Here is an 18,417-nt window from a genome sequence, read left to right on the forward strand (position 1 = left end):
ATAGTTCACAGGTCTTAGCCACGAAGCCATATATAATGCACAGGTAGCATCTGCATCATAATTATTTCACCCAGCGCTGAGATGGAATCATTGCATTTGACACTTCAACTGCCGAAGGGTGGTGTCCTGCAGCCTGATGAAGCCCCATTTCTATGGGCGGCGTTGGGGTCTTTTCGCTGGAAGGTTCGGGTCCGCGTAAATTTCCCATTTAGGTTTTGTAGTCAGTAGACTAGACCTAATTTAGTTTCGCGGTCAATGATCCCAGCTCGTCAATTTCGCGGTCAAGTATTTGCCCTTTTGGGTTGCTCGTCAACATTGCTTTTTTCCAGCTTCAGGGGCTCAAAGCTGAGGAAAAAACGTTGTAAATCAGAAATACGGGTTCGGGTTGGGCCTGCAGCGACTGGGAAAGTGGACACAGCCAGTAGCGGCATCAACATTGAATCAATGGGCAATGTCTTCGAGTCTACACTATCCCTGGGCAGGTTGACTGGCCAATACAGACTGGCCATACCGTCTTCACCACCCCTGTAGCCCCATACCATCCCTGCAATCAAAGTAACGCTTTACTCATTACGGTGCAAAGGGCACAATGTAATTTAGCAAACTACAGTTTTTTTCGTCGGTGCGTCCCATATGCATCCCATGTCCATCCCACCTGCAATTACACATAATGACACACTTTTCCTCCGTGTGCTCTGTCGGCTGCTGTAACGGTCGAAGCGAGTATATTGACAACTGGCTAGGTGACTATAAACAAGTATCCAAAGCTAAAGAAGAAGAGCAAAGGGAACAAGAAAAGGAGAGCTCCAGGAGCTCTTAAGCTCCTGAGCTCGCCGCTGCTAATCTCGCTTGTTGTTGGGGCGCCGTCGGGCTCAGCCCGTTACAGTTACTGACTTGCGTTGCAGTCCAGGTCTGCCATACCAAGGACATCAGTTGAACAGCACTGAGGGTTGCTGTAAAGTCCTGAAGGGCAAGAGTCGTAGCTATAAGGGGTATTGCTAACAGGGACAGCACTGCCGAAAGGGATGCCTGCTCGGTGGCGGTCGCATGGAGGAGGTCCAAGGTGATATCGGAAGCCCACCCATGAGGCACATATCAAGCTAATTCAATGCAGCCTGGCTATCTGTCAGGACCATGGTTAGGTCTCATGGACAGCTTACTATGTCAGATTGCCTTTCAAGATGCATCGGTTTTGTTGATGAATGGCACTGAGCATGGCCTGCCACACCGTCCCGCAGTTGGGTGTGATCCAACCCATTAAATGTGTATATCTGCCTTCACCAACCTCTGTCCTTGAGATTGTGCCAGCCTCGCACCATTCTTACTTGCATCTTTCGTTTTTATTGTGCCACCCTTGTGCGTTCCGTCATTGTCGAGGTAGTCGACAACAGTCTCAGCCATGGTGCGGACCGCCATGTTCATGTCGCTTCTTGCGACTGCGGCCACAGCTCTGGCTGCCGCTGCCCGGGTTCCGGGAGGTTATATCGTGGAGCTCGAAGACGGTCAGGTAAGTATGACCTTGAAATGCAAACTACGAATCATCAAGAAAGTACACTTAGCTGACTCGGTTGATACTTAGGATGCCTCAGCCGTCGTCGGCGCTCTCAATGGCGAAGTTACCACCCGCATGAAGCTCGACTACAAGCTCTTCAAGGGTGTATCTATTCAGCTCCACGATGTTAAAAATGCCGAGAAAAAGGCGCAGAAGATTGCACAGATGCCAGCAGTCAAGCACATCTGGCCAATCGACCTCTTTGGTGTACCCGACGCCAATGTGAGAGTAGTCGGAACACCAGGCAAAGTCTCGGCAAGAGACGACAAGCCCGCTGACACTTTCTCACCTCACATCATGACCCAGGTTGACAAGCTTAGAGCCAAGGGCATTACTGGAAAGGGTGTACGAGTAGCCATTATCGACACCGGTATTGATTACACGCACCCTGCCCTGGGTAACAACTGCTTCGGAAAGGGCTGTCTGGTGTCTTTTGGCACCGATCTTGTCGGTGATGATTACACGGGATACAATACCCCGGTTCCTGACAATGACCCCATGGATTGCCGAGGTCATGGGTCGCACGTTGCTGGCATCGTCGCTGCCCAGCCTAATGTCCATGGCTTCACCGGTGCAGCTCCCAGTGTTACACTCGGAGCGTATCGCGTGTTTGGATGCGATGGCCGGGCTGGCACTGATATTCTCATCTCTGCCTTTAACAAAGCCTTTGAGGATGGTGCTCAGATTATCAGCGCTTCCATTGTCGGAGCCCGCGGCTGGAACGAAGAGCCATGGGCCGTTGCCGTTTCCCGAATCGTCGAGCAAGGTGTGCCCTGCACCATCTCAGCTGGCAATGATGGTGATCACGGCTTGTTTTACATCAGTACCGCAGCCAATGGCAAGAAGGTCACCGCCGTAGCGTCATATGACAACGTCCTCACGCCGTCTGTGCAGTTTCAGGCCAGCTTCAGCGTTGATGGCGCAAAGAAGACTGATTTCCTCTACGTGCCGGGCACACCAGCTCTTGCCAGCGTCTCAATGACTCTCTATGCCACGAGTTTTGATACCACAATCGCCAATGATGCTTGCACGCCACTCCCCGCGAACACGCCCGACCTAAGCAAGTATATTGTACTTGTTCGACGCGGCACATGCCTCTTCGCCGACAAGGCCGTCAACCTGGCTGCCAAAGGCGCCAAGTATATGATGGTCTACAACAATGTTGCCGGCGATTTCGCCCCAAAACTCGGAGACTCTGCTTCCCTCATGAAAGGCGCTGGTATGGTCACACCCGAGACGGGCGCCGCTTGGGTCAACAGCCTCAAGGCTGGATCTACAGTCACCTTGGATATCACCTCCTTTAGCAAGGCGGCTTCCGTGGTCGGCCAAGTCAACAACACTGTCACCGGAGGCTCCATCAGTCTCTTTTCCTCTTGGGGGCCAACCTGGGAGATGGACTTTAAGCCCCAAATCGGTGCTCCAGGAGGCAACATTCTGTCCACATACCCAGTTGCCAAGGGCAGCTACGCCGTCTTGTCCGGTACTTCCATGTCGTGCCCCATCACAGCCGCCATCATTGCCCTAGTTTCCCAAGTCCGAGGCACGCGCAACCCCGAGCTGATCAACAACCTTCTCTCTGCCACCGCCAACCCACAGCTCTTCAACGACGGCAAGCAGTTCTCCAACAAACTCGCGCCGGCTGCGCAACAAGGCGGTGGCATGGTGCAGGCATACGATGCCGCTTACACAACCTCCTTACTATCCCCATCCAGCTTGTCCTTCAACGACACAGACCATTCAGCCCGCGAACTCAACTTTACCATTTCCAATGTTGGCAAGCGCTCCGTCACATACAAGCTCAACCAAGTCGCATCCCTGACCATGTACACTCTTCAAAAAGGATCCATATACCCCATGGCCTTCCCCAACGACGCAGTCGACTCCTACGCCCGTCTCAAGTTCTCCCAAGATAGCGTAACCGTCGCCCCCGGGAAACAAGTCGTCGTGGAAGTTATGCCCACTCCACCGTCTAGCCTTGACGCCTCCCGTCTCGCCCTCTGGTCTGGATACATCACCGTCAACGGCACAGACGGCTCGTCCCTCTCCATGCCGTACCAGGGTCTCACAGGGTCCCTTGGCAAAGCCACTGTCCTTGCCTCCGACCAATCCTGGATCTTCAACTCCAACGACTCCAAGTACTACGGCAAGGTCCCTAACAATACTACATTCAACCTCCCTCCCCCTGGAAAAGCAGGTAGCCAGGACGTCCTACCAGCAGTGTACATTGGCCTTGCTCTTGGATCTTCGCAGATTCGAGTCGATGTCGTCCCCATGACGACTTGTCCTCCCAAGGATCTCACCACTGAGGTAATGGGTGTGAAGTCCATCGGCCAACCTTTTGGGTTCCCTAGCTATTGGAATTCCAGGGGTATTAGTTGGTGGTCGTGGGATGGTAAGCTTGATTCGGAGAAGTATGCGCCCGCTGGGAAGTACAAGTTTGTTACGAGGGCGCTGAGAATATATGGCGATGCTAAGAAGAAGGAGGATTGGGATGTGGCTTCAACGCAGTCCTTTGATATCAAGTATAACAAGTGATTGCGAAACGATGTCATTTTCTTCAGTATATTTAATGTATATAAAATAATTCAGACAATTTCAACGATACAATTCATGTTCCATCTCAGCTTCATCCAGGTAGGCCCGACTCTTCGTAATCTGCCATGTTTGACCTTCCAATCGCATCCCCATTCACGATGCCCAACTCCCCGACTGACCGTCTTATAAAGCCAATTCCCTCCAAGTACCGCACATTACTCCCCACAGCGTCACACATATCCTAAGGTGTAACGTACCCCTCCGGACGAGAAGACTGCCCATCAGGCTGTGTCAAGAAGTGCTGGGCCGCCCAAAGGGGATGTCTCTCCCCAACACTATTCACTTGCTCGAGCGCAAGTTTCACCCACTCTGGAAACGGGATAGCATCGTATTCAAGACCGAGTTCCTGGTGAATCAGGTCCCAAAACGTGGACATGTACATCCCATCCAGCATATCTACCGAGGAGCATATCTCCTCCGAAGAAAGTGCCTGATTGATGATTATGCGAGAAACATACTCCTGTCCACCTGTCCACCTACATACAATTGTAGGACATGATCAACTGTAGTACGGTTTATTTGGGCGCCCCATAGTTACTCCACTATTCCGGGGGTACGGTTGATTTAAGCGACTAGGGTAGAGTTGGTTTGGTATCGATAAGAGCCGCCAGCAAATTGGAAATTAAACACTTTACACGTAGCAGGGGTACACGCCAATAACGCGTGCAAGAGTGAAATAGTAAATCTTTACTGAGAGCTTTCATGTTGTACAGAATTGTCACATTTTGGTCTTTAAACGATTCTACGCTCGAAATCTCCATTTTGTAACTGCATGGAGCCGTTCGTCCACCTAGTCCAATACCATGTGGTGGCTTGTTCACGCTGCCGGTTTGCATGCGTAGCGGATGAGGTAGTGATGTGGCCTTGTACAGTACGTGTACGTACAGTACTGTATTTTAGCCCTAGTACCGTACGTACAATGGGGTTGTACAGTACAGTACATACATACAAATTTCCCCTTCCTTTTTGGGCAATAGTGAGCCCTGCCCTTGCACCATTTTTGAGCCTCAAACCTCAGATTCCACCTCAGTGTCAACACCCAATATATCACCCGTCGACTGTAATACACCTCCCACTCAAAATCCTCATTGGTTGAGGCCATCGCGCCGTCCATCCAGACCTTCTTGCCCTGCGCATTCACAAATAACTCGAGATATGAATCTTCGAGTTCTAGCCAGTCCTTCTCCTCAAGATCCGCCCAGCGCTTTTTTAGGGTTAGCTTTGGTGGGCGCCATCTTTTTAGCGATACCTTCAATTGGTACAAAATCAGGAGTGCGTTGAGCCAACAGAGCTTTTGTACAGCTCCGTATTTGTACGATGTGACCCACAAATTCCCCTATTTGGAATATCGTACGTACGCAGTACGCGTACGTACTTTTTCTTCTTGTACGTACGTACGTACAACAGTGTTGTACGAAAAGTACAACATCACTAGGATGAGGTCGACACGCACCTCCTAAAGCGGCATAAGGATGTGCCTCCGGGCAAACGACGAAGACTTGCGGAGTCCATACGGCGACTACCCGGCATAATTCGGAATCAAGCAGAGCTGGGAACGTTCCAATTTCCCCCTCCAACAACGGGTCCAATACCGGTTCTCGACCCACCGAGTCCAGACGGCTTCAAGTGTCGGTCTTGCTCATACATTGTTCTAAGCGAACAAAAGATGAAAGAGCATAGCCGTGGCAATCATGGCTGGGTGAACCCGCGGAAACGAGGTAGAGCAACAACCATGCAGGCTTCTGAGAAGGATGATGTCCCGTGGGTGACCGGTGTACATTGTCAACGGTTTTTTCGATCCAGGGCTGGCAGTCGTTGGTTTGAAGCAGTGATCGGAATGGTCCGGTATGGTATGGTATGGTTTGACGTATGGAGGTCAAACCATACCATACCAGATGCTTATGTAACTACCGGTATGGTATTACCGGTAAGACCAGTAATACCACCAAGATTGTTGTACCCCATCGGCTTTCCTATTTGGGTAATTCGTGAAGCCATCGCCAAGTTCGGCATTCGACTCATTGTGTTCACCTACCCTACAGTAAAAATTCGTTTTCAGGGCGCCGGACTTCCACGTCTCTGCGTATTTTCTCATCAATATAGCTTCGACAGTGCATTGATATTGACGTGGACTGAAGTTTAAGAAGTCGATCAACGCGTGGATTTCGGATGAGATCAACTCAAGAGGTAATGTAATGCCAGTGCAGTGCTAGGATAAATAAGATGCAAGCGTTGACGCGTTGACGCGTTAAGCACCCTATCCTGGTGCTGTCCCGCTACCAGAGCCAATCTGGATGCTCCAAATCAGCCACCTGCCGCAAACAGCTTAGCGTTACCAGTATTACCAGGTAATACCATGGTATTGAGATCTCCCCAAACCATACCAAGTCTTGGCGGTATATACCATACCAATACCAAGTCATACCAGACCATTCCGATCACTGGTTTGAAGTCAGCCTTGGTGGAAGCTGCCGCGCCCCTGCGCGGAGTAGGCAGCTACATCGTACGCCGAACCGTGCTGCTAAGAGAATCCACGGCTCAGATTGCCTGACACCGGCCGCTGAAGATCATCTTCGTTCCGTTATTGCACGAGATCAAGCATACGTTGACGTGGAAGATGAACTCCAAGCACTCGATACCTCTAACAACCTCCAATCGTTTGCGACCTCTGGTCCCTGGATGGATAGAACACAATGGCTAGCCATCTACGGGGGGGTTAGAAGAGATAGATTGCGGGCCCTTGTGCGATTACCCGATCGTTACCAACTTGCAAAAGACTACGTTTTGTGCCAGGGATCAAATAATTTGGTCTTAATCAGCCCTTCCGCCGATGAGCAGAAGATGTCGTGTCTACTGGGAGCCATGGACCATCTTCTTGATAGATGCGAGGAATCTACCATCAAACTAGTCGTCACTTACTTCGTTGGTTACAAAGCACTAGCCCAAAAAGCTGCACTCGAAAGGCATTCTCATTAGTTGCGAAGGTCGCTAGCAAGCAACGATACCGGCGAATCTGGAAATGCTTGATTGCATTTGTGTTTCGAATATCTCGACTTTCTGCAAGCGCAGAGAAAGAATTAATAGGAGACCGACTAAGCTTTGGATTGCGCAACCCATTACAAGCACTCTTCAGCCATAGGTCGTGGGACTACATCGAACAAAGCGAAGGGTTATGGCCAACTCAAACACAACCGGACGGCTCCGAAGTATCAGCGCCAGAGGATTCAAGTATTTTTGGCAGTGACAGCGATGTGGAATCCGAATCAGGGGATGAAAACGATGACGGGCAAGCTGACGACAACAGCAGCAACTCAATCGAGAGCCCCAGCTGGGATTGTGACGAGAGCGCCTCTGAGACCAATGGCCACCACAAAACGCCTACGAGTACAGACATATCCAACTCTACTACGGTTGGATTTGTAATTTGGTGAAATTAAGCGTGATCAAGGGTGCTAGAGTTGGGTTTCGCACACCCATGTAGAGTTGAAATTTGTTCTCTGATCCTTGTACAGTTGGATTAAATTCGACCAACTACCTTCATGATATTTTGCCACAGTCGCTAAAATTATCCAACGATAGTGAGCCAAAGAAAGCCGTCATTTCGGTAGTTCACTGTCAGGGGTACTTGTAACGGGCTGGAGCCGCTTGGATAGGCGGCTGCGCCGCCTATCACCAACTCCAAGACAGGTTAATTCTAGAACCTTCTATGAGGGGTAAATATAAGGCGCCGTGATGATGCCACGACGTAGGAAGACTTCCTTTTCCTTCCCTATCTTGGTAGTAAACAGCATAGGGACTAGTTAGTTGAATCAACTCGCTAGAGGCCTTTCACAGCATATACCGCGAGTGACCAAACAGGGAAATTGGTTCATCAGCCCTGCCGCTTCCATTTCAAAACACAGGACACCCTGGTCGTGGTGCTTTCGTCTGCGGGCTTCGTCGTGAGACAATACATTTTGCCTTTGAAACGGCGCAGTCTTTGCACTCGATTTTGAGCGGGCCATGGATTTTGGCTCCGGTTGTCTGTTGAACTAGGCGCTCAAGGGCTTCAGACCCAAGGTGTCCTAGGCGTTGGTGCCAGCGAATGGCTTCTGCAGCGGACTCAGGTCTCGGCTGCGTGGATGAGGTGAAGGCGGTTGCCAGTGGTATATGCGATTCGTAATCGACTTGGTTAAATTCAATGACAGGCTGGCGATATCGCCTCTTTGTGCGAAAGATCGTCTTTCCGTCTCTTGAGACGGCGCCCGTTGCTGGGTTCCAGTTGTACCCTCTTTGGAGAAAGAGATCCAGGGACGCAATGTTTGTATGGAATCTTGGGATGTAGGCTACATTTTGGAGCCTGAACTTGTGCGCGTTTCCGATGCGGATGATCACATCGCCGTATCCGAGGATTTCGAGTTGTGCATCTCTAGAGTAAGCTCCTTCGGGGTTGTCACAAAGTTTGTATGATCCTTCAACGAAGCGTTCGGAGTTATTGCAAATATGGAAGTCGGATCCAGAGTCCAATATGAAGGAATCACGAAGTGGATAGCCGGCTGCAGTTGAGAAAATGGATTGGATCTCTGTGTCGGATGGTTGTTGTATCGGTCGCGGAGCTTCTGGCTGAATCTTGGCTATGGCTCCAGCAAAGGCGGCACCTTTGACTTCCGATCCATCCTGTTGCTGAGGCTGTTCCTCCTTCTTCTTCCGGTTCCTGATGGACCGTTCGACTTCGCCCTTGATAGTAGGGTCTTGAAGCTTCTGATCGATTTCTTCCTGGACTTTATTGTCAGGAGACCATCCCGCTGGTCGTACCGCGTCAGAAAGGTAGTAGCACTCTGAATAGAAATGCCTGCGACCGCAGAGGCAAATTGGTTTCCCCCCTGGGTTCTTGCTGTTGGTTTTGGATGCATCAGGCTCCCCTTCACCTTGGAAGGTGGCGAATGCACCTCTGCTGCTCGAGCTTTGAGCAGTTGATCGATATGACCGTTCAAAAATTTCACTGATCTTGATTCCATCAGGGAACGTCTTTTGCCACTCGTCATCCTCGTGGGATAGGGCCTTTGCTTCCATCTGATTGATCCAGACCTTCGAGAATGTCGAGTCAATAGCATTTACTGCTTTAAGGAAATGTCGAGTCTGTCGCAGGCCTCTTACATCAGGCAGATCAAGATTCTTGGCTTCGTTCAGTACGACTTGCCATTTCGAGATCCATTCCTCAACCTTTGTTCTGCTGACTGCCTTAAGCGTAGCATAATATCGATCCGTGACTTCAATCTCCTGAGCCCAGTCAGTTGGTTTGACGAGGTTCTTCAGGATAATGAGTTCATTTGCGACATCATCTTCTTTGGCAATGATATCATAGTATTTGCCAACGGTTTTGACGATGTGTTCCTGTAGTGTTGCCAAAGTTTTGGTCCTGTCCTTGTAGGTCTGAAGTTGGCTTCGATGCCTCGCCTCAAGGATTTGGAATTTGCTAAGGCTGTCACCTTGCAGTTGCTGTATGTCAGTGGCGTTTGCCTGGGCTTGGCCCGGCGTCGGCTCGACTGGTGGCGTCAAGACTGGCTTGTGTATAACCTCGGGGTCAACATATTCCCAGACTTGCTGATTCTTCGCGAGCTTGCGGATTATACTTATCCACACGTCCCAGTTACCGGATCCTTTGAGGATAACCCGGGAAGAGGCTTCGAGGTCGTCAGCGGCCATTATAGTCAGTGCTGTTTAGTGCAGTAGAAGCTTTGTGCCTAAATCAAATTAAGTCGGGCAAACCGGGCTCATAACTGTCACACTTCACGACTTGTTTGCATAACTGGACGACGATCGGGCAGAAGACCCCCTGTGAGTCGGGCAACGAGAGACTCTTGATTTCCTACACAAAAGAGTGGAACCATACAATAACTAAATACTCTGGAATACTGCTGCCTGCAAGGCAGCAGTATGAAAAATTTGAAAATTGCTGTTGCCTCCTAGGCAATAGCTGTGACGGTACAAGGCACGAGCAAGGTCGAGTGCGACTTGGATAAAGTGATTGTTCACAAGGAGAGTAAGAGCTTCCGAAGGAAGCTCTGACTCGAGCTATCTGAGTTCTAAAGTGGGGCCATTCCCTTACATATGGTCTCGTCTTACTCCCTTACTTTTGACTGCCTTTGTTCCATCAAATACGTTTCCTCCACGTCTTGCTTCGCCTGGAGCCGGGCGCTTCGGATTTCTCGTCTTGTGGGTCTGGGTTTGTTTCTGTAGCGTTTCTCGAACTCCTTGATTGCTATGTGGGCGTTGACAACATTGTGTAAGTGTTCCCATGTCGCTTCCTCGCGACCAAAACCTCTCCATAGTATGTGGTATTTAAAGCCCTTACCCTTTGTACGTTTAGAGTCCAGTATCTTGTCGATCGCCCACAGCCTCTCTCCTCTCTCATCTAATGCTATAGGAGGAGGTGGAGGGTTGTGCTGCCCGGGGAGTGGGTCGTTTGGTGATGGTCGTAGGAGGTTGGTGTGGAATGAATTGTGAATTGAAGCTAATTCATGTGGCAATTTGAGCTGGTAGGTATGGGAGCTAAGAACGCGCTCTATTCGAAAGGGGCCGATGAACTTGTGGTCGAGTTTTGGGTTGGGCCTGGCTGAATTGATGTTTCGCGTGCTAAGCAGAACCATATCTCCCACTCGATAAGCTGGTGCTGGTGACCTGTTTGCGTTGGCAAATTTCTCTTGTGAGGCTTGGGCTGAAAGCAGGTTTGTGCGCAGTAGGTCAGTGATCTCTTGCATCTTGGTAACGAAATTGTTGCCCTCCTTGCAGCGGTCTGCTACGTCTTTGGGTGCTTGCTTTGGGACTACTCGCGGAGGGCCGAAACTCATTCGGGGGTGGTAGCCTGTATTCGCAAAAAATGGGGACATGCCAGTTGAATCGCTGACAACATTGCGGGCTGCGAACTCGGCCAGTGGCAGCCACTCATCCCAGTCGTCCTGCGCGAAGCTGACATACTGGCGAAGGTATTGTTCGAGGAATGAGTTGGCATTTTCCGTTTGGCCGTCAGTCTCGGGGTGGTATGCTGTAGATAGGCTGATGTTGGTCTGTAATCGGTGGCAGACTGCTTTCCAGAATTCCGAAATGAACAGTGGTCCTCTATCGGACACGATTGAATCTGGTAACCCATGGAGTTTCCATACATCTCGTACGAAGAGCATGGCTAGGTCGTGCGCTTTCATGTCGGTTCTGCAGGGCGTGAAGTGTCTGTCTTTTGACAGCCTGTCGACTACGACCATAATTGCGTTGAACCCACGAGTGGTAGGCTGGAATGGCCCGATGAAGTCGACAGACAGATCCCTCCATCTTTGCAGGGGAATTGGAAGAGGTTTCAGTGTACCTTGATACCGTAGCTGGGAGTTCTTGTTCCAAAGACACCCATGGCAGTTTCGAGTAAATTGTTTCGTGTCGGCGCTCAGCTTCGGCCACCAGTAAGAGCGTGAGATGAGCTCATATAGCTTGTTTTTCCCAGGGTGACCTGACTCGACGCTGTCATGGGCGAGCTGGATCAGAAGAGTGCGAAGCTCGCCCTCAGGGACGTACAATCTGTCTCGAAAGTACAACCGGCCGTCGTGTATCATGCATTCCGACAGAGACACTTCCTTTGAATGTGGGATGCCGTGAGGCTTGAGCATCTCGTCCTTGATTTTCATCCACCATTCATCATCCTCGTAGCCTTTGTCAAGCAGTCTCGTGATTTTGTGGTCGATTGGTTCTGGTTCAACTTCGTCTAGAAGGGCGGGGCAAAGTGTGATTTCCTCTTCCCAGGACAGGTTTGCAAAGAGTTCTGAGAGCTCGGGGTCAATTTTCAGTTCATCTTGTATAGAAGGGTCAATGTTGTGTGGTTTGAGCAGTGACTATTGCTGATACTGGATGCGGTCGTCATCTTCGTCTTTTGGCAAGTCTTGTAATCTTCTTGTGAGTGAGTCGGGTTTTCTGTTGTCTTTTCCTGGTACCGACTTAATGGCGAATTGAAACTGTGATAGGAATTCGCTCCACCTAACTTGACGTCTTGAAAGTTGTTTGGTTGTCATGAAATACCGAAGGTTGGCATGGTCTGTGATGACGGTGATCGGGTGGTGTGCGCCTTGGAGTTCGGGTCTCCAGCATTCGAAACAGCGTACTATGGCTAAGAGTTCTTTATCGTATATCTCGTAATTGCACTCGGCGGGGTCGTATTTTTTGGACATGAAAGCCACTGGGTGCAGTACTCCTTGGTCGTCTTCTTGAGAGAGAATACCTGAGGACACGAAATCGGACGCATCACATTCGACAAACACCTCTTTTGTGGGGTCAAAGTGTCTGAGGATTGGGGCTGACGTGAAGCTGTTCTTGAGCGTGTCGAACGCCCCTTGGCACGATGAGGTCCAGTTCCATGTGACTAACTTCTTTGTCAGGGCAACCAGCGGTCGTACGATGCGTGAAAATCCTTTGATGAATCGTCTGTAGAAATTCGAGAACCCCAAGAAGGCTTGGGCGTCTTTCACGTTGATAGGGGTCTCCCAGTTAACGAGGCAGTCGACCTTTGCGGGGTCCATTCGTACGCCGGTGGTTGAGATGATCATGCCTAGATATTTTACTTCGGTGGTCTCGAATTCGCACTTCCTGACATCGAGTTGTAGGCCAGCGGCTTCAAGCGCTTGTAACACTGATTTGACGTGGACTCTGTGAGAGGCTAGGTCGTTTGAGTAAATGAGAATGTCGTCGATATAGGCCGTACAATATCTGTCCAAGAATGGACGTAATACTTCGTTGATCCGAGCTTGGAAGGTGGCTGGGGCGTTTGAAAGTCCGAAAGGCACTACTAAACTCTCGAAGAGACCGTATCTTGTGTTGAACGCCGTCATCCACTCTTGGCCCTCTTTGATGCGTATCCGATTGAACGCTGCAACGACATCGAGTTTGGTGAAGTATTTGGCTTGGCTTAACTGCGAAAGGGTCTCCTGAATTAAGGGTAGAGGATATCGGTTCTTAATGGTGATGGCATTAAGTGCCCGGTAGTCGACGCAGAAGCGAAGGCCACCTCCTGGTTTCTTTGCGAACAACACCGGGGAGGCTGCTGGTGATGTGCTGGCACGTATGAAACCCTTGTCGAGGTTTTCCTGCAGAAATTTCCGGAGGACAATGAGTTCGTCTTCCGACATCCCGTACAGAGGTCCGTGGGGTGGGGTTGTGCCAGGTTGGAGTTTGATTTCGTGGTCGCAGTCTCGGTGGGGGGGAAGTTTATCTGCCTCTGCTTGATCGAATACTTTCAGGTTTTCGTGATAGTGTTTGGGCACTATTGTTGCAGGGTCAATCAAAGCCTTAGGCTCGAGAGCTTTGTGAATATCCGCGAGTGAAGCTCCCGAAAGGTACATCTCGGCTGCTAGTCTCTGTGAGGTTCGGACTTCTTGGGTCTGTTGGTATCCGGCGTCGGAGGGTGTGATTCTGTCATGGGCCTGGAGTTGTTGGTTCATCTTTTGCATATCCGTAAGTGCAGCGTCATATCGTGCTGCTTTAGGTTCTACAAACGTGGAGGCTTCTGTAATAACGCCAAGTTCGGCCAGTCTCTTATCAATCTCATACAGCGACAGTGAGAATACATCGACGTTGCGCTTTTGGGCCAGTGTGTGGAATGCGGCTGCACCGACCCTTCGGGGCATTGATGGGCGTGGAGTTATAGCTGTGGTTGTTGGAGGTTGCAAAGAGAGAGTTCCGGAAACTGTCAGTTGGTAGTATCCCTTCTCCATGCAGTATTTGCGGCAGTGATCAGAGTTGAAAGTAACTGTATTGGTAATCCAGTTGATATTTGGGTTGTGGTCTCTCAGCCAGGGTTTTCCGAGAATGATGTTGTACTTCCCAAGCTTCGTTACGTAAAGTAACATTTTTTCTCTGTGTCCTTTGATTTCCATGTTGAGTTTTACTACGTGAGTGATGTCGCCTGCCGAGGAGGGTCTTCCATCGACTACATTCAGCCGGCGACGGTTTCGTAGTTTGTGAAACGTGAATTTGTTGTGGTGCGCAAAAGACTCGTCTATAAATCCCTTTCCAGTGGCGCCAGAGTCAAGCATGGAATTAGTCTTTACCATACTTGCATTATTGTCTTCCGTCAGAGTGCATGGTAAGAGTAAATGAGCTTCGTTGGAGTCAAGGGAAGGGACTTGTAGGTCGGTCTTTTTCTTTCGTCTCCTGCGGCGACTTCCGCCGGAGACTACGCTTTTCCCTTATTCCATGGTGCGGTATCGCAATTGAGGGAGCGGTGTTTGTCCGAGTTGCACCAATGACAGAGCCCATGGGCAGTGCGGTAGGTTTTGCGTGCTGCTCTCTCTGCGTCATTTTGCGGTCTACGGCCAGAGGCAACATCTCCAGGTCCCCAGGCGATGGCGGTCAGATCCATGGGGTCTCCGCCGTTAGGGGTTGGTAACTGCGGTGTGCTGGTGGGTTGCAAACCCGCGGGTTGGTTAGCAGGGGAGTTGCTCGTACTCTTCTTGAAGTAATTGGCATTGACTTGACGACATTCGTTATCACAGGTGCGGACGAGATCCATAAATTGAGTGAGTTCAGTGGGCATGTCTTTACCCTTGGTGAGGGAGAGTCTCCAGGTAATGTTTTCGTGAAGGCCCCGTCGGAGATGGGCAATGAGGGCCGCGCTATCCCACCCGGTGAGCTTGGCGACGGCGTACCATTCAGGGAGGAACGTCGTGAGAGGTCTATGGCCTTGTTTCATGTCGAAAATCTTGCGTTGGGCCGTGGCTTTGGCATCAATGTCCCCAAAGGCTGATTGAAGCACTTCTTTTATGGCGTTGACGTTATCAAAGAGAACTACCCCATTTTTAATGTTGTAGCGGACTTGGTCATGAGCTTTACCTTTGAGGCATGAAACTACGTATCCCATACGTTGATGCTCTGAAGTCCACCAATCCTTGTTCATTTCGAGCTTTAAGTCGAGTTGTTGGAGGAAGTTCTGCAGGAGAGATGGGTCTTCGCCAGTGAAGGCTTCAGGATCGGGGTGTTCGGGTGTGCGTTGTGAAATCCCTCTTGATTGGATGATTTTTAGGTATGCTTCATTTTCTGCCATCAGGCGGGTGATTGTTGCGTCTCCATCGCTCCTAGTAATTAACGTATTTTCCAGGCGAGTTTGGAGGTCTTCTACTTCTGCTATCGTTGTTGTGGCCGAGGCGCGTAGGGACTCGATTAATCCTTGCATGCTATAGGCGGCGTTGCACACGAGGAAGACTTCCTTCATGAGACCGGTTGGGTTGGTTGCAAAGGCATTTCGGAATGTCTCCTCGGTGTTACTAGCGCTAAGCAGGGGGCAGGGAGGTACTCGATCGATTGGCGTCGGTGAAGTGCCGTTCATGGTCATTATTGATTGGGCGCGGCGAGAGTGGCGTCGTTATGGTGTTAGTGAAGTTAATAGGTTCGTTAGGTTCCGTTGGTTGGTTTGATTGGTTTGGTTGATTTCGTTTGGTTTGTTGATTTCCTTTCGTCAATTTGAGCTCGTTTGGTTTGGTTCGTTGGTTTGGTTGGGAAAGGGGTGAAAAAGGGGTTGAAAACTCTGTTTTCCGTGGGCGAGGCTGAAGGTTATGACGGAGTTGGCGATGTTCACGTCAAAGACGGTGATCTACCATGTTGTAGTGCAGGTGAACAATATGTGACGGTACAAGCCAGGTCAAAGTAGAGCAGCATTATAAAGAGTGCGGTTCGGCTGCAGCGTTGGAGTAGCACCACCATGGCGCACTGCACTGGAATAACACGAGTTGTGGCACGCCAAGCAACATATGTCGCGGGCTGGTGTCGAGCATCAAGTCTGCGAATGGTTCTGCATACATCACTTCGAAAGTTACCGCGCGATATTCCTAGTCACCTGCCAGGAGGGCATGAGTTAAGGAGCCTAGAGCTGATGATGACTTAGTCACTCAGATAGCCGGAGGGAATGCGACGGAATTCGATGTGCTGCCCGACTGGTGGGTTAGATTTTTGTAAGGCTGGGTCCGGCTCACAGCTTCTCCAAGCTGTAGCAAGGCAGCCGTATGATAATTGTTGTTGCCCCGTAGGCAATACCCTACTGCGATTGCTTTGAATGAGCGACTTCATCTTGACAGCAGTTCGTAACATTAAGAGCTTACGCCAACATGATAGCTGCCGAGAACGAGGAACACTACAAGTCACGTCTACAGTATACAGATGGCTGCCCCAACATGGACAAAGATGTCAAATTCTGCTGCACTAATGACACGAGTAGTAATTTAATACGAAGGATACTTTCTTTCTCCCATGAAGCTTCCACAGATCGGATCTAGGAATCAGTAAGACCAGAGCTGATGTTCGGTAGCCAATTCAGTGTCAAAATTTGAATAGATACCTTGTCTACCATCTTCAGGTGGAGCTCTATGGTTTAATAAGCCTTGGTGTAATCCCAATATTTAGGACACCATCCAGAGTTTTCCCAATTAATAATACCAAAAAGCTTTCTACTATAGATTAGAATATTTCGCACATTTAGGTCCCTGTGCGTAAATACGATTTAATGTCTGCTGCTGTGTGAAGCAAGTGGCACTGGCCGACCATGAGAAGGTCGCTAAACTCCTCGTTCACAAGTGGTCCAATAAACCCCCACACCCCCACCCGATCCTCGTCAAGGTCCAACCCGGCGTTGACTCTCTAGGCATAGCATGCGTTGCCAAGGGCATTGGTGACGTGAAAACAGAGCACGAAAAGGAGATCCGGAGAGACGGAGAGCTGCCAAGCTCGCGGATCGCCAAGCCAAGCCACCTTCGGGCTCGGCCCGTTACACTTCATGTACAACAAGGTGTGATTTAGCCAAGAAAATGTCATTTAGAGCTACACATAAAGTTATAATCTCACAGCAAGATCTATGAGGCTGTGTTTCTTTCGGCATGAACGTCCACCGCGGAATTGAAACGCAACTACCAAAGCACTGTAGCAATGTGACCAAGATCGACGGCCCCTGAGTAAGTCTGCAATGTGGTACAAAGGTACCGGTATTACACTGAGATATATCACATTAGTAGCGGGCGCTTGCGGGCTCTTGCAAATATCTACTCAAAACGCATTCTTTGAGCCAGTGCCGAAGGACGGAAATGTTGATCCAAAAATTCGTCATAGTGGCTTGCAATACGAAGGAGTACGACTTGCCTGTCTGTATTTCCTAGACTGTTCGGCAGACTCCGTCAACTGACTTCTGCACAGGTTGGTTAATCATCTGCCACATCTGTATGCTTGATGTAGGACAATTCAATGCACCAGCACCATCTCATGTCGCTGAAAGGGTACAGGACTGGCTAAGGTTTCATATTGAGCCTGGAAGCTACTAATAATACTCATCGGGCTTTCGGCTAGGGCCACACGTATTAAATTAGAAGAATATGAGATGCCAATGTCCCGAAGTAAGATCGAGGTTCAAAGGCTGAGTGACTTCATGAACCTCTATGGTTGACTACCTGAGCACATCCGTATTCTCATGGTCGGTTAAAATACAGTGGAGATCTGGCTTCAAGCATAAGTCACCCTGTCTTGTTCTAGCACCGGGTCTCGAAACGAGCCCTTTTTGAACAGTAGCCAATCACTTCCACAGTACTTGCCTGCATGGTCCGCAATGCTTCTTGCGTCTTCACATAGATAGATAGGACGAAGGGGTGACGTCGGCAAACATCCGAAATATAGCGCACCCCATAGTCTCCCACGTCAGTTAGGCCTCGCATGGCTGCATGAGATGCGCGGTGAACTGTTGTTCCAAAGGAAAGCGGACAGCCAGTTCAGGCCAAGAACTAACCAGTGAATCGGTCGCTTGGGCTGATTCCGATACGAGAACGTCAATTTGCATGCAGCCACGGCGGCGCTAACCGCAATTTGCCACATACCGTAGGACCAAGGCGTCCGTACTCTGTTTGACCGCGGAACGCCACTATACCGGCAGTTGAGGGTACCTCGTTTCAGGGAATGTCGTCCGAGATCTCTTATCTGAAATGGGCAAGGCCAACACAGTTGCGGCAGCGGCCAGCACGTGGTCGAGATACGGAGCTCTACAGCTAGCGCTTCTAGCGGGGATATGTGGCGACGTTCCGTCCTATGGCCAAGACGAGATTATGCTAGGAGATGTGGTCATAGGTAAGACGGCTGCTCAATACAGAAAATAACCCGATTAGTCTATACGCACGCATACGGTAGAAGACAATCTAAGCAAACACGACAAAATGTCCGAAGCTTTTCGTCGATGTTCGACACGGACAACGGCGCCGCTTTGGTCAGAGACAGGATCGCTCGTTATC

At 50.0% G+C, this 18,417-nt stretch overlaps 3 protein-coding genes across 3 annotated transcripts; 1 reads left to right on the forward strand and 2 right to left on the reverse strand.

Annotated features, from left to right (window-relative positions):
* Positions 1 to 1,399: 1,399 nt before the first annotated feature.
* Positions 1,400 to 4,087, forward strand: VFPPC_11403 (peptidase; the record flags this gene model as incomplete). Its single annotated transcript, XM_018289603.1, has 2 exons — positions 1,400 to 1,507; positions 1,580 to 4,087. The coding sequence occupies 2 exons, from the start codon at positions 1,400 to 1,402 to the stop codon at positions 4,085 to 4,087; spliced, it is 2,616 nt and encodes an 871-aa protein (XP_018135923.1).
* Positions 4,088 to 10,248: 6,161 nt separating this feature from the next.
* VFPPC_11405 (retrovirus polyprotein) lies at positions 10,249 to 14,214 on the reverse strand (the record flags this gene model as incomplete). Its single annotated transcript, XM_022428756.1, has 3 exons — positions 10,249 to 11,963; positions 12,017 to 12,123; positions 12,188 to 14,214. The coding sequence occupies 3 exons, from the start codon at positions 14,212 to 14,214 to the stop codon at positions 10,249 to 10,251; spliced, it is 3,849 nt and encodes a 1,282-aa protein (XP_022283889.1).
* A 122-nt stretch (positions 14,215 to 14,336) lies between these two features.
* VFPPC_17131 (reverse transcriptase) lies at positions 14,337 to 15,491 on the reverse strand (the record flags this gene model as incomplete). The annotated part of the gene is made up of 1 exon (XM_018294880.1): positions 14,337 to 15,491. One exon carries the CDS (start codon positions 15,489 to 15,491, stop codon positions 14,337 to 14,339), a length of 1,155 nt encoding a protein of 384 aa, XP_018135926.1.
* Between the last annotated feature and the right edge of the window lie 2,926 nt (positions 15,492 to 18,417).

Source organism: Pochonia chlamydosporia, assembly GCF_001653235.2.
Source record: "Pochonia chlamydosporia 170 chromosome Unknown PCv3seq00018, whole genome shotgun sequence".
Classification (NCBI taxonomy): domain Eukaryota; kingdom Fungi; phylum Ascomycota; class Sordariomycetes; order Hypocreales; family Clavicipitaceae; genus Pochonia; species Pochonia chlamydosporia.